We start from the raw sequence: 16343 nt of genomic DNA, 5'->3' as shown, positions 1-16343 counted from the left end.
ACTTACACAACTTTAAATAATCCCTAGTGTATTTCTTTTTCATAAAGTATATATTAATTTCTGTTCAACTGTTTGTTAATAGTAACATAATTTTCAATACTACAATGACAAAAGTCTTCTATTACCAGCTTCAAACAGTTAAAATTCCTATTAACTGGTATATAACTTTTAGTTTTAGTAGAAATAGTTCCTTATGACTATAAGCTAAGGACTACTAGCAACACTATCTAGAAACAAGTTATAACCACTCCTAACCCCTCTAATTTTAAGATCCCCTGGATTAACCAGACACAAAGAACACTTAGAAGGCCCGAGAGAAAATAAGTAGAGAAGGAAAATCATCAAAAAAAGCTAACACAATAACGAAGGGAAAAAAATGAAGTAGCAATGATATAAAATTCAGTTTCCATCAAAGATACATACATACACAAAACCATCTCAGGACCCTTGCACAAGCTGCTCCCTCTTCCTGGGGCATTTTCACCCCAGATATCCCACAGAGCTCACTCCTTCACTTCAAAGTCAGCTTCTCAGTGAGGGGTGCTCTGACCATGCTGTGTACAATCACAACCCAGCCCACTGCACCCTTCTGATTTCTCTTAACGTTCTATTTTTCTTCCACTGAACTTACCATGTAAAAAACGACATGGTATTCTTACATTATTCTCAGTCTTCCTCTCCTCCCTAATGAAATGTAAGCCCCATAAAAGCAAAGATTTTTATTCATTTCGTTCACTGAATCCTCAGTGGCTAGAAGAGTGCTTAGAACATACTAGGCGCTCAGGAAATATCTGCTGAATGACGACTAAATGAACGAATACGTAATTATGAGTACATTGAATAGACCCAGAACAAGAGATGTTTGTATTCCCACTGGGTATGAGGTAAGACTGAACTTGATTTTAATTAGCCAAGAGGTCAGATAAATAAATGTACACATAGGTATGCAAATCACTCTACATTTCCCCCTTTAATGTCTTAATCAGGAACACATAATTACCTGCATCTTCCAATAGAGCACAGGGCAATGGGATCACCCACCACAGCAACCAGAGATTGTGCTCTTGTGATGGCAGTATTGAGAAGCTTGTAGTTAGATAAAAAACCATAATCTAAATCCTCTGTGGAATCTTCCAGCAGTTGCTCTTTCTTTTTAATTGGTGTCTGTTTGTGTTTACAAGTATGCCTTGTACGTACTGTGCTAAGAAACAAAACTCTGAACTGCTTTCCTATAAAAAATAAATAAATAAGACGCTTAAGATTGTTATTTTGAGCCACTGATATAATAAAAGCATTTTAGTTTTTAAACGTTATTGCTAAATAACAGGTGTCGGTGAGGATGTGGAAAAATTGGAACTCTCGTGTCCTGCAGGTGAGAATGTAAAATGGGATGTAAAACACTACGGAAACCAGTACGGCAGCTCCTAAAAAAAATTAAACATAAAATTAAAACACAGAATTAAAATTAAACATAGAATTGACATATGATCCAACAACTCCTCTTCTGGGTATATACCCAAAAGAACTGAAAGCAGGATCTCGAAGAGATATCTCCTAACAGCATTAGTCACAGGGGCAAAAGGTAGCAGCAACTCAGGCGTCCGGCGACAGACGAATGGATAAACAAAACGTATATATATGGACCATGAAACATTATATTCAGCCTTAAAAAGGGCGGGAATTCTGACACATGCTCCAACATGGATGAACCCTGAAGACACGACGCTAAATGAAACAGGCCGGTCACAAAAAGCCAAATACCATATGGCCACACTTATAGAAGGTACCTGGTGTAGTCAAATTCATAGACAAAGTGGAATGATGGTTGCCAGGGGCTCGAGGGAGGAGGGAGGTAGAATAGGGAGAAGGAAATGGGCCAGAATTTCAGTTTTACAAGATGAGAAGAGTTCTGGAGACGACGGCATGGATGCCATTCACAACAATGTGAATGTACTTAATAGCAATGAACTGTGGCATTTTATGTATTTTTAAACTGGAGAGACACTTTCAGAATGAACACATAAAACATGGTTAAAATGGTAAATTTTATTGAAATTTAATAAAATATTATTGCTGGAGTCAGCCTTAGTGATGATCTCATCGAAGGTGCCATTCAATACAAGGACCGTTCTTTGAAGCGGGGTCATCTAGCCTCTCACAGACCAAGGCAGACACAGCTGATGCCATAAGGAAGCCCTGTAGAGTCTAGTTTGCACAGCATTTTTTATTATGCTCTTTCTTATAGCGACGCATCTATTCCCTCATTGCGACAAATCTCCAAATCTCCGAATACAGATTTAATACCAATCTGTACTCTTCTCTTCTCTGGGCCAAACAACCCTAGTTCTTTCAACCATTTCTGACTCCTAAGTGGCAGTTTTTAGACCATGACCTATCCTAAGTCTCCTCTGGGTGCATCCTAGCTTACTGGTAATATTCCTTCTAAATGCACACCCAAATTCTGTGGGATTTGGACAACACATGGTATAGTGGAGCTATTTTGTCCCTATACTCTAAAAACTGTTATTCCCATGAAACCTAAAACTGTGATTGTACTGACCTTTTCCAGCACTCATCTGATACTACTGCTTCGTATATTTCAAAGCAGAAACCCTACAGCAACTGATTACATGAAGACAATTTAAATGAGCTGCTGGTAACTATTCACTTAGGAAAGTCTACGGATAAAAACAAACTGTGCCTTGGGGCGCCCGGGTGGCTCAGACAGTAAAGCATCCGACTTCAGCTCAGGTCATGATCTCACCACTCGTGAGTTCAAGCCCCACGGTGGTCTGTTCTGACAGTTCAGAGCCTGGGGCCGGCTTCCGATTCTGTGTTTCCCTCTCTCGGTCCCTCTCCTGCTCCTCCTCTGTCTCTTTCTCTCAAAAATAAATGTTCACAAAAAAACAAAAAGCCTGTGCCTTTAAAAATGGATTTACACAGAATGTGCTTGATGGGTACACGTTTTCAAAAATCTTTACGAACAAATCAGTCCTCCGCAACAGTATAAAGACAGTAGGTGCCATACACTCCTGTGACTGTGACTATCACATACAGATATAGTGGGTGGCATTCACCCAAGTATGGCCACTGGAAATTCCATTTGTTCCTACTTCTTTTATTTGGATATGAAAATGTAATAAACATGTAAATGAGCTGGACCTTTAACTGTCAAATTTGGCATTAAAGAACTCGGTATGAAATAAAGACAGTTGCTTGTCCAGAAAAGAGATCTTGGGGATTAAAAATCAAATGTGTACACACTTTGGGATTTAAGCATCTGAATAACTTAATTCATTTTGATTAATCCTTACCTTGAACATTTAGCACCCTTTCCACATTAACATCAGATAATCTCTTTTTCCGAAGTTCAGCACGTATCCTAAACACTTGATCAGCATACGGAGTCACCACGCCAATACTGCCATCATCCAACTTCCCCCATGCTACCGGCCACTTACGTCTCAACTCTTCCACACGTTCCACCACTTCGAAGACCTTTAAAGAAACACACAGATGCATCTAAAGCTATGAAGTGTTTGGAGGAAAGAATACAGTAACTGCAACACGTGTATAAAGGATGCCATTTTAGCGAATGTCATTTAAAAACTACCTCTAAACAGGAGTAATGCTTTCCTGATACGAACACAGAAAGAAAATTTTTATGTACATTTCAAACAGTAAAATTCTACAATAATGCACCCAGTGAACACATGAATATCAGAGACAATGTAATGGATACGTGGCCCTCACCCTTCAGCCTCCATTCTTTTTTTTTTTTTTTTTTTTTTTTTAGGTTTATTTTTTATTTATTTGGCGAGAGAGAAAGAGTGAGGGCACAGAGACAAGGAGAGGGAGAATCCCAAGCAGGCTCCGCACTGTCAGTGCAGAGCCCAACGCGGGGCTCAATCCTATGAACTGTGAGATCATGACCTGAGCCGAAATCAAGAGCTGGATGCTTAACCAACTGAGCCACCCAGGTGCTCTTAGCCTCCATTCTTAAATGGGGACAGGTTCTATTTCCTATGTAAACAGGAGGACAGGGATAGGGCCATGAAACTAGCAACCCATCTAGGGAATCAGAGAACCAAGTCCCGGTATTTCTCAGTCCATTCACTCCAGGTCAGGTCAGTGAAATTAACAGCCAACCAGAAGATTCCTAGAGTCAGCACCACCATTAATTCTCAGCAGTACAAGACCTAGCACTGTCCCCTTCCCCCACTGATACGACTAAGCAAAGCAGCCAACAGCTAACATCAAACCACAGTTGGGACTAAGACAAATCTGGATTGAAGAGACACTTTGACAACTCACTGCCTTCCACTAGTACAAGTTTGCCCAAGCCATTTCCTTAACCTTGCAATAAAGTAATACCACATTTTACTCAACTGAATTTTCTGGACTCTACTTATTGGATTATTAGTATGATTTTTAGTGTAATTCAATGTATTTTTTTTTTAATTTTTTTTTTAACATTTTATTTATTTTTGAGACAGAGAGAGACAGAGCATGAACGGGGGAGGGGCAGAGAGAGAGGGAGACACAGAATGGGAAGCAGGCTCCAGGCTCTGAGCCATCAGCCTAGAGCCTGATGCGGGGCTCGAACTCACGGACCGCGAGATCGTGTCCTGAGCTGAAGTCAGCCGCTTAACCGACTGAGCCACCCAGGCGCCCCGTAATTCAATGTATTTTAATACAACAAATTGATCAAACACATTCAATGCTTGGCAAAGGGGGAGATACCATGATTAATAAAACATGTTCCCTGCCTGCTAAGAGATTATTGTATATTTAGAAAACAGACTCTTAAAAAATATCATATATATATGGATATATATCCATATATATATCCATATATATATGCGTGTGCACGCATGTACATGCGTACGTAAATGGTAAGCTCAACAGAGGGTCAGGCAAGACTCTAGGGGCATAGAGAAGAAAGTTTTTTAATTGCCTTTTAAATACACTATTTATTTACTATTTGGTAATAATATCTATTTAAATTTACAATGTTAAATATGCCAAATAAAATTTGACAGTTTTTACTCAAGAACTTGAGGGTTATCGGCCAGGAGGCAGTCCACACTGCCACATACAAAGTCAATGGATGCCAGAGATTGAGACTAGAGTCTCCCATTGTGACAACGATTTAATGGCAAGTGCTTCAGATGTGCAGATGGTCCAAGGTTTCTGAAAAGTAAACCAGACTGAAGACCTAGACTAGACTCACTACAAGGAATAAGAAAGGCGGGCCGGAGTCTACCGCAATAAGGAATAAGAAAAACCTAGGTTTACCCATTTGGTTAAATACGGGGGTAGATGAAAGCTGCGGAGACACATCTACCACCCACTGCCAACCCCAAACACATACACAGGAGACAGGAAACACATACACATTTCCCCACTTCATCCCTCTGTGAAGCGATGCATAAAACTGCAGTCAAAATACACAGACTTGGAATGGTGATATGAGGAGCTGCGGAAACTTCTATCCCAGACAGACAGCTGTTAAGCTGGTCAAAATTAGCAGACAATCATTCATAGTCTCTGGAGACTGATTAACGAGTTTATAAGAAATTAATTGAGAAGCATTTATTCAACAAAGTCTACAGACACTAAGAGGGAGGCCAGGGCATTCAAGCTAGGGACTGCACCCAGCCCCCCACAGCTCCGTGTCACAGAAAAGGCTGTCTTAGCAGCTGAGGGGCAGTTCCCATCTCCTCTATCGAGCTCCCTGGTGTGAAAAAGCTATTCTAGGTGGTTTTGGAGCTGGTGACCATCAGATCCCATTTGCCACAGCTCCATGCTGCAGAAGGCCTATACTGAACAGTTAACAGCAGTTGACTTTCTTGTACTGACTTCTAACTATAGACCTGTGATCAATTTTTAAAAGGAAAGATGAATTACTATTACATAGTAAGACCCATTTCTGTGTAAATAAAATGAGTAAAGCATGGGACTCAACAGAAGAAAGGGAAATGGAGATCACAGACCAGAAACCATTCTTCTAATGACCAATAAGCATCTGCCCTCCTCTGGGTTTCCTGAAGTCCAAGACCCTACTCCCTCGTGACAACCAGAACCTAACCCAAGGGTCCCTGGCCTGCTGGCCCTAAAAGTCTTCACCAGGTTTTAGTCTGCTGCCTGATCTGACCATATTACCTACATTCTCTCTGCACCTAAAAAGTCAGAAACTGTAAGAGAACCATACAAGTTACATAGCACCTAATAGCTTAGCAACACTGCCATCGGGGCCTGTGTGATCTCCCTGGAGATCCTGGAGCACATGACTCTGCAATTCAAGTCTGACTTGTTATTATTATTTTTTTTAAGTTTATTCATTTATCTTGAAAGAAAGATTGCGTGCAGGCACACGAGTCAGGGAGGGGCAGAGAGAAGAGGAAAGAGAATCCTAAGCAAGCACCAAGCTCAAGGCAGAGCCTGAGGCAGGGCTCAGTCTCACAACCTTGAGATCACAACCTGAGCCATTATCAAGAGTCAGATGCTTTTGGGGTGCCTGGGTGACTCAATCCGTTGGGTGTCCAACTTTGGCTCAGGTCATGATCTCACGGCTCGTGAGTTCGAGTCCCGTGTTAGGCTCTGCGCTAATAGCTCAGAGCCTGGAGCCTGCTTCAGATTCTGTGTCTCCCTCTCTCTCTGCCCTTCCCCGGCTTGTGCTCTGTATCTCTCTCTCTCTCTCTCTATCTCTCTCTATCTCTCTCTCTCTCTCAAAAATAAATAAACATTAAAAAAAAAATTTTTTTTTTAAGTCAGACGCTTAACTGATTGAGCCACCGAGCCACCCCCAAAATGATAACTCATTTGAGGAGCAAATGGATAGCTCAGTCAGTTGAGCATCTGACTCTTGACTTCAGCTCAAGTCATGATCCCAGAATCGTGGGATCGAGCCCCAAGTCAGGCTTTGCGCTGACAGCACAGAGCCTGCTTTGTTTGGATTCTGTCTCCCTTTCTCTCTGCTCCTCCCCTGCTCGTGCTCTCTCTCTCTCTCAAAAATAAAATCAATCTCTCTCTCTCTGCCCTTCTGCCCTGCTTGCACTTACCCTCTTTCTAAAATTAAAAAATAAATAAAAAATAACGATGACTCATCTGAGTATGTACTATGAAATATAATCATAGTCTATTTGAGATGGCTAACTAATAATTATATGAAAATAATATTGGCTTTTCTTTTAAACAAAGTCATATATTTTGTCATAAGAAATGTAAATCAAAGGGCGCCTGGCTGGCTCAGTCAGTGGGGTACGTGAGTCTCAATCTTGATCTCTGGGTTGTGAGTTTAAGCCCCACATTGGGTATAGAGATTACTTAAAAATAAAATCTTAAAAGAAATGTAAATCAAATGTAATCAAAATGTAAATCAGTTTTTGTTTCCCACAGGGGGTTCATCATTAACAAATCAATGTTATACAGAAAGAATAAACATCCCATACTACTTTCATGCAAATAACACACAATAAGATGTCAACCCCAAATCTTAAACACTCAACAAGAACAAACTATGTAATTGAGAAAATGTTAACAGTCTGCAGAAGAACTTAGGTACCTCTGCATTATTATAAAAAGCTGTGCTATTTTTTTCTTGTACATCTTCCCCTCGTGCTGTAAAGAAAGTTAGTGGGTAGAAATCCTTGTGTGCTGGTTGCTTTCCACTGGCCATCAGTTTGCCCTCATAGAAGAGCTCAGAGGTGTAACTGAAAAAAAAAAAAAAAAAAAAAAAAAAAAGACCAAAATAAATACATACATACATACATACATTCATAGTAATTTATCATCAAAATTAATTCCACCCATAAAAAAAATTATCAGTCAGTTCTAATAATTTTGCTTTATGTCCCTAATTAATTTAACACTTATGAGGGCAAGATTTTCTCCAAAAGTAACCACAGCAGTAACAACAGGGTAGGCTCCTGGTATACCATTGCTAAATGAATTGATCTGGCAAGGTATGAAGCCAGAATACAGAAAGAAAAGGAAGAAATGACAATAGTTCAATACTAGATGAAAAGCTTGCTCTATGAGGAAATTGCAAGCTAGTTTATTTTCTTGGTTAATACATATTTTTATTTATATGGTTCATTTACTTACACATGCAAACACAAAGACACATAGACCCCGAAACACAGAATTGAAGGACACTCAAGTCTTCAAATGTAAAATGAATACTTTTTCCTGCTGAAGATAGCAAGTATTTGATTTATTACTGACTGAAGAAAATGACTGGCAATAATAAAAAGAGAATCACATTTTAGGACATTGATAAAAGATATACTCAAGTCTAAATTTACTTTTATATCTTATTGTTTTCAGAGAATCCTAAAAATTGTTTTCACTGACTAAAATGATTTTATTAAACTTTAAAACACGAGGTTTTGGGTGGGGTTAATGACTGAAAAGGAACACAAAGGAGCCTTCCAGATATTCTGTTTCTTGATCTGGATGCCGGTTACATGGGTGTGTTCAGTCTGTGACTGTTCACTGAGCTGTCACTTATGATATTTTTAGTTTTATAGATGCATACTACATTTAATAGAAAACCTTTAAAAACTTTATGACTAAGTTTCATGGTTTTTCCTTCCTTCCTTTTTATAACAGATTCCTTGTATAACATAACCAGACATAAAAGCAAATCAGTATGTCAATATATCTGTTTACTACATGACATAGTTTTACATACGTATTACATATTTAGTCACAGAAAAATATCATAACTGGTAGAATTTAAAGTTGTAGTTTCCAATAAGAGACTCTTAAAAACTGAGAACAAACTGAGGGTTGATGGGGGGTGGGAAGGAGGGGAGGGTGGGTGATGGGTATTGAGGAGGGCACCTGTTGGAATGAACACTGGGTGTTGTATGGAAACCAATTTGACAATAAATTTCATATTTAAAAAAAAAAAGAAAGAAAGAAAAGAAAAGAAAAGAAAAGAAAAGAAAAGAAAAATAAGTAAATAAAGTTGTAGTTTCCAGGACTCCCCTACTTTGTGAAAAATTGCAGCTGACTTTTGAGGTATTCTGTTACAGAAATAAAATTTAACATAATTTCCAACACTGGGGACACCATATAACTGTGCTGGGAATAGACTGTCCCTAGTAACGGTGCCATTTTGAGTTCTCCTCTACCACACCAGAAGAAGGGTGACACAGAAGGGGCAGATCACACCTACTTGATGATAGCTTCATGGGAGCGGTAATTCTCACACAGGAGGATCCTACAGGGAAACTCGGCAGGGTAATGCTCATAGAGTCGATCAAGTAATGACACATGAAGGTTTCTCTCCCTGGCAAACTCGCTGTAAACAAAAGGACTGAGCTGTAACAGACAAACATACAGAGAAAATTTAACTAAATACACAAGTAGTATTTGTATAACCTACTTATAAAAAGTCCATTATGCTGAAACTTCTGATGTACTAAATCTCAATGCTGGAATAAGCAGAATCAAAAATATTTTCTCTAAACAATTTTACTACTGCACAGAACTTGGCTAAAATTTCTAACTTTTCACTTCATTCTGTCAACAGTAGCCTATAGTCAACAAAGGGCTCCTCCAACATAATAATAAACAGCTACTACTTCTGGAACTTCAGGGATACAACCCATTGCATCACTGGAGGGAGTCAATGAGTTATTTCACTAAAATTGATCAGCTATTTAAAATGGTGAGCTGAGGGGCGCCTGGGTGGCTCAGTCGGTTAAGCGTCCGACTTCGGCTCAGGTCATGATCTCACGGTCCGTGAGTTCGAGCCCCGCATCGGGCTCTGTGCTGACAGCTCGGAGCCTGGAGCCTGTTTCAGATTCTGTGTCTCCCTCTCTCTCTGACCCTCCCCAGTTCATGCACTGTCTCTCTCTGTCTCAAAAATAAATAAACGTTAAAAAAAAAAAAAAATTTAAAATGGTGAGCTGGAAGGATACACAGCCTCTGACTAAAAGATTTTTAATAATTAGTGAAATAACATTTTTTTATCTCATAAAGTATAAGGTTAGTCATTCTTGATCATCCCTTTGATCGCTAAAGAACAAAATTAAACTACTTTTGCTAAAGAAACAAAACAATTTCTTCCTCCACATTCAACTCTTTCCTGGATGTCTTCATGGCTACACCACTATATTGGTTCAATTTCAACTGCGGCAGAAGAGAAAGAACTTCAAACTGCAACTTTGTAAAACAGGTATTAATAGAAAAAGTGTACTTCTCTTTCATATATAGGTATTGAAAATTAGTCACATTCTTTGAGATTGGGACTATTATTTTGAATTAGGTGTACTTTGTTCCCTATGATGGCGGGGAAAAAAAAAAATCAACCCTTCATGAAAACAAATGTTAGGGACAAAAATTGGGGAACTGTAGGAAGAATCATTAAAATTTATTTTATAAAGAAAAGAATTCTATTCTATTCTATTCTACTCTATTCTACTCCATTCACCCTATAGAAATCTGAACTTTAAATTCAAAACATGAAAATTATAAACACTGATAGACTCCTCCATTCCACTCTAGATCCAAAACAGTGGGATGAAGTACTTAAACTGTAATGGATGGCACAATTTCAAGGGATGTTTTAGAAAACAGAATATTAAACAGGAAATTGTACTTAGAAGTCCCTTCACGACGATGACGCAGAGGGCACGCACCTGCATGTGGTCACCAGCCAAGACAATCCGCGTATTTTTAGCTGCTAACGCTAGAGGCATAATGGTTTCACACTCCATGGCCTGGGCAGCTTCATCTAACAGAATGTGTGTAAAAAACCCTACAAAGTACAGTATAAACACAGTAAGGCAGATTTAAAACAGCAATAAAGGTAGCAGGAGTTCTGTTCTTTTCTGCTAAGGAAAGACTTCAGTGTGCTGATTTCAGAGTTAGGGGTACTTTTAAGCCAATCCTGAATTTAGAAAATCGTCGATTTAAATCATTATTTAAAGAACAGAGAGGACAGGAAATAACCATTTTAACCAATAATAGATATGAAATGGTATTTGATGCTAAGGGCCCCAAGATTAACAGTTGATGGAGTATATATAAAAAAGATGTTTGAAGTACAAGATAGCAGCTTTTCACCAAAAAGAAGGACCAGCAACTAAACACTGATAGTCTTCTCACTATTTATGTGGTGAAACATCGAAACTAAAATAATGGTAGTTTATAAGTAATTCTAGCTTTACCATGCATATTAAACATTAAAATAAAGAAATCATACCTAAAATCTAATATAAGGGAGAAAGTTATAATCTAACCTTTACTGAAACAAAGGGGAGGGGGTAACTGATTAGCAGATTCACTAATTTGATTATTTAGGGTTTGTTTCATGTGTTTATATATGTGGCTAGACAGACTGATAAAATTGTTTAGTCTTAAGAGCCTACCCTGGCTGGGGAGGGGGAATCACTAGTGTGCAAAAAGTGAAAGGTGAATGTCAAAAACATATGTCATCTAATGTCCCCCAGATGCAAACCCCACAGTAGGAGACATCCCACATCTTGACTGCCACCGCCACTCACACTGGGGCACAGGATTCCAGTACAGAAAGGAAGAGAAAGTCCTGTTGCCCCTAAGGACGGAAAGAGGCAAAAATCTCCTCACGGTCTCAACGTGGAGAAGGAAAATGTTCTGCCCTACTGTCAACACACCGAGGCAGGAAGAAGGGGGTCTTCTTTTTATTAGCATAGCAAAGAAACAAAATGGTTTCTCAACAAAATGACAAGCTATAAACCTTGCTGGGTTAATTAGCTAGCTGCCTGTGAGGAGGGTCCAAGAACCTACCCTCTATTTCTATGTACACCAGCAAGTTCCAAACTATCTTTTTATGCAACTTTCTAACGCAACTTGCCTTGAGGTTGGGAACTTTCTAAATCGTACTGACCGGAAGTAATAGCCCCCCATATCATCCACTCATACAAATGGCTATGGTTGATAGTGTATGTATCAATCACTGTTGTCTATTTCCTGACAGTGGCCTAAACATGATATAGACCCCTGTTAAGGAGACTCTGTGCTTTTTGTCCTACAAAACTAATTACTTGAAAACTACTGTTTTCATTAGATAACGTTTTAATTAAACAGAGGTAGGCTTGAATCAGCAACGGGATAAATCATGAAACTGTTATAGCTATTGCTAAAAGCTAGTAAAGGTAACTTGAATTAATCAAATTAATGGAGCCAGAGCCTTATCTATAGAAGAACCCTCCCTCCACAGGGCTGAATGAAATGAAATCAGGTATAAACACCCAGAACAAAGCACACAGGCGACTTGTAAGTGTTCTTCTACATTCTTGCTCTTCAAAGCCATTCTTAACTTTCTCACAAAACTCTACTGCCTCGGAGGTTTGGGCATTTCATCTAAGGGCACACAGGCAGAGTAGAACCATAAAGTAATGAGACTGATTGTTAAATAAACATACCAAAATTTACATTTCAAATAAGTGTTGTTCCATTCAAAGAAGTCAGTTGGGAGGAAATAGAACTCATTCCAATGATGCAGTCACTTTTCAAAACATTTTTGAAACTCTGCTTTTGTAACTGCCCTCACCAGCCAGCTATGAGCTGCGTGCACAAGAAAATAAGTCTCATTACATGAGAGGCACGTCTCTCTCTCTCTCTTTTTTTTTTTTACCCCTAATGGTGTTGCTCAGTTTGATCACCTACCTCATTTACCAAACATGTCTCAGAAAGATTTTGAAGCTCTTCTGAAATTAAATCTACCCTCAAAAAAAAAAAAAAAAAAAAAAGTCTGGCCACCATTCATTCACTTTAGATAAACAGAGGTTTATCAAGGGCCTCCAGGTGTCTATACCCTGGGCCAGATGCCAGGAATTCAAGGTGAAGAGAACAGTATCTACTTTCCAGGGACTTGAAGGTTCATAAGAATCTGTCACTGGCTCTGAAAGCAATTCCAAAAGGAGAGAGCAAAAAAGTGTTGAGCAATGTCAACCATGATAATATGGCAGTAATAAATGAATATCCTTCCAAAGCAAATACCTTAAAGTGGTACCACTTTTTGATGGTTAAGTTCTGCCATTATGTATCAGAATTACTTGTCACCTTGTATCTGTACTTCATGTAATATTAGCTTGACTTTACAGATTCCTGTACTTCAATATAATCTTAATAGTATGTCTAAAAAAAAATCTATCATGATTGCTGTCTCTACACTATGAAAGTATTTTACAACAAAAATTTGAGAAAATTGTAAAAAGCACTACTATCCAAATTTGAATTTTTCACATGACTGGTAGTAAGTAAATGCCATCTGATCAGAGAACAAATAAAAACAGTAGTCACTCAAAAGTCTAAACTAGGGGTTGACTTTTTTTTCCTTTGTAAAAGGGCCAAACAGTATATATTTTAGGTTTTGTTGGCCATACAATCTGTTTCATCTACTCAATTCAGCTGCTGTGGCACAAAGGCACCCATAGGTAATACACAGTTAAACAGGCGTGGCTGTGTTCCATCCAATAAAACTTTATTTACAAAAACAGACAACAGGCCAGATTTGGCCCACAGGCTATCGTCTGCCAACCCCTGGTCTAAACTGAATGCAGAGGCCCCAAGCATTCAGGGACACCCTATCTGTGTCTTGAGTCAGCATACCAGGTTCAAGGTCCAACTGACAGAGGTACTGGGAAGTATTCAATGTAACAACCACCACTCGGTGTTTAAGAATATCTTCTTTCTGTGGCATCTGAAAGGTGGAATGTGCGCTTGAGATCAAACAGTACTGATGCACAACTGGGTGGACAGTCTTTACCCAGCGATTTCTGAAATATACCCTATAAAAGAAGACAATATTTCCTATTTATATTTATTAACATCTTACCAGCATTATAAAAAAAAAAATGACATTATTATGTGAAGACTATGGTATCTGGAAATTCACAAATAAATCCGATAACCATTAACACTCTACTGAATTAAAATTTAACATACAGCTGTGACTTTGCCCTACCAAAAAAGGATTCAAGAAGAAAGCATATGCATGATCACAAAATAACTATTTATTTTTAAGTGTTCAGATTAACCTTACAGCACAATGATACACAGTTTCATAAGCACTATAGTTTTTAAAATTCGAAACATTCCCCCTTGGGAGTTCCTTTTTGCTAGAATATTCTTATAAAAATATACTTAACTCATATTGCAATTATCTATGCTAACAAAAAACAGTGAGCTGTGCACCTACAGTTATCTGCGTTTCCCATCAGAATATATTCTTACACCTATATGTAAACAGACCCCTATCTAAAGTTCTAAAGGACATTTAAAAATAAATTTAAATTATGGACAACCGGAAAATCTTAAGAAAGATTATCTCGGGGCACCTGGGTGGCTCAGCTCAGGTCATGTCTCAGTTTGTGAGTTTAAGCCCTATGTCGGGCTCTGTGCTGACAGCATGAAGCCTGCTTGGGATCCTCTCTCCCTCTCTCTCTGCCCCTCCCCCTGCTCCCTCTCTCAAAATAATAAAACATTAAAAAAAAAAAGAGAGTATCTCTTCCATTAATTGCAAAAGAAAAATAACAGGCCTCATGCAACAGACTACTTAAATGGTACAGAAACGACTCATCCATCCATCCATCCATCCACCCACCTCCCACCACCCATCTCTAACCGACTCACATACAACAAAGATCTATTGGTGTCCACCATGCTGGAAGCACAGAGGCAAATCACATGATTTGCAAGCTTTCATAAAAGCTTTGATTTACTGTGATTTTAATGGAAAGCTATCAGAGAGTTCTGACAGGGCAGTCACATAATCTGACTTATGTTGTTAAAGGACCACTCTATTGCTCTATACGGAATATATTGTTTGGGGAGGTACTTTGTAGGCCAGACAGTGGGGTGCTCATAAATGCTGAACAGCCAGCTTGGAGGGTGGGGGTGGAGCTGACGTGTAGTGTTTGCTGACTTTTGTGGTATAAAATCTACTACCATGGCCAATTTCAAGCTAGCAACATGATGTCACTGAACATGAACTTGGGAAGGCACGTACATGACTGGCTCTCACAAGCCACTACAAGCGGGCTGCAATACACCGCTGACAGGGGCAGAGGCACGGGCAGGGGAGAGAATCAGGGAGACCAGTTAGGAGGTTGTTGCAAGGGTCCGGAAGAGAAAAGAGGGCAGCCTGGCCCACGGTGATAACAGTGAAGATGTGAAAATGGCTGGATTCACTATACACTTTGAAGGTAATGCTGACAGGACTTGACTGGTGAACCAGATGTGCAGTTTAAAAGACAGTATGATTCTGTGCCTTTGAAACTGGATGAATGACAGTGGTGTTTACAAAGATGGTGAAAGTTGAGGAACAGATTTGAAGTGGGAACTGAGAATTTGGTTTTGGACAAATTCAGTAGCAGACATCCACGGGGGATGTCCAATAAGCAGGGGGATATAGAAGCCTGAAGTTTGGAAGAATATCCGGGACAAGACCTATACAATTGGGATACTATTTCAACCAGCGGACTACATGAGATCAGTTGGAGAGGAAATGTAGCTAAGAAAGAAACTAGTTGGGAGAATTACTGATGGCAAAAGGAGAGGGATACGGCAAAGGAAACTGGCAAGAAGCAGTCAAAGAAGTAGGAAAGAACTCAGGGGAGTGTGCGGTCTGATCACGGGACATAAACGTCCGTGTCACTAAATCTTCCGGACACTCTCCAGGCCCATCAAGGTACTTGATGTGGTAGCAGCAGCCAGCTCTGTGCTCGTTCCCTCCCCGCAACACTCTCTTCCCTCAGCTTCCACGACTCAACCTTTCCTTGCCTTCCTTCTTCCTCCCCGGGTTAGGGCTCCTCCAAGCTTAGTCTTCACATACTCCTCTTCTTGGCCTCTGTTCTCCCCCTGACGATCTCAGGCCAATGGTTTTGATCACCACCAATAAATACTCTAATAACTCACGTTTTTCTCTCTCCAGCCACGACCTCATCTCTGAGCTCCAGGATGCAATCCAACTTTTTATTTAACACTTGTCTCCTTTAGGATATTTCAAAGGCAGCTCAAATGTAATATGCACAAATCCTAATCTCAGGATCTTCTAAAAGGTGTTCTTCATGAAACACTTAGAACTGGTTATTGCTTTTAAGCAAAGCAAAGCCCCCCTCCCACACACACACAAAAAAGGTATTTAATAAATATCCAAAGTATAAATTATAAGAGAAAAGTAAAGAAATATATTTTGGGACGCCTGAGTAGCTCAGTCAGTTGTGCATCTGACTTGATTCTGGATCAGGTCATGACCCCGGGGTCATGGGCTCGAGCCCCACACTGAGCTCCACGCTGAGCATGGAGCCTGCTTAAGATCCTCTCTCTCCCACTGCCCCCCC

The 16343-nt window shown here is 39.5% G+C and overlaps 1 protein-coding gene across 5 annotated transcripts in view; it reads right to left on the bottom strand.

The window, feature by feature from the left end:
- Positions 1-16343, bottom strand: part of HELZ (helicase with zinc finger) — a 137136-nt gene that overhangs the window by 57397 nt on the left and 63396 nt on the right. For all 5 annotated transcript variants that reach the window (XM_049636389.1, XM_049636390.1, XM_049636392.1 and 2 more), the window contains 6 exons: positions 13612-13790; positions 10656-10774; positions 9188-9333; positions 7568-7715; positions 3315-3498; positions 1001-1229 (listed from right to left, as the gene is read on the bottom strand). In XM_049636389.1, coding sequence (XP_049492346.1) covers positions 1001-1229; positions 3315-3498; positions 7568-7715; positions 9188-9333; positions 10656-10774; positions 13612-13790 — 1005 coding nt within the window. The remainder of the gene's footprint in view (positions 1-1000; positions 1230-3314; positions 3499-7567; positions 7716-9187; positions 9334-10655; positions 10775-13611; positions 13791-16343) is intronic.

Source organism: Panthera uncia, chromosome E1 (assembly GCF_023721935.1).
Source record: "Panthera uncia isolate 11264 chromosome E1, Puncia_PCG_1.0, whole genome shotgun sequence".
Classification (NCBI taxonomy): domain Eukaryota; kingdom Metazoa; phylum Chordata; class Mammalia; order Carnivora; family Felidae; genus Panthera; species Panthera uncia.
The sequence above is the reverse complement of the archived record's forward strand: the minus strand, read 5'-3'. Positions and strand labels throughout refer to the sequence as shown.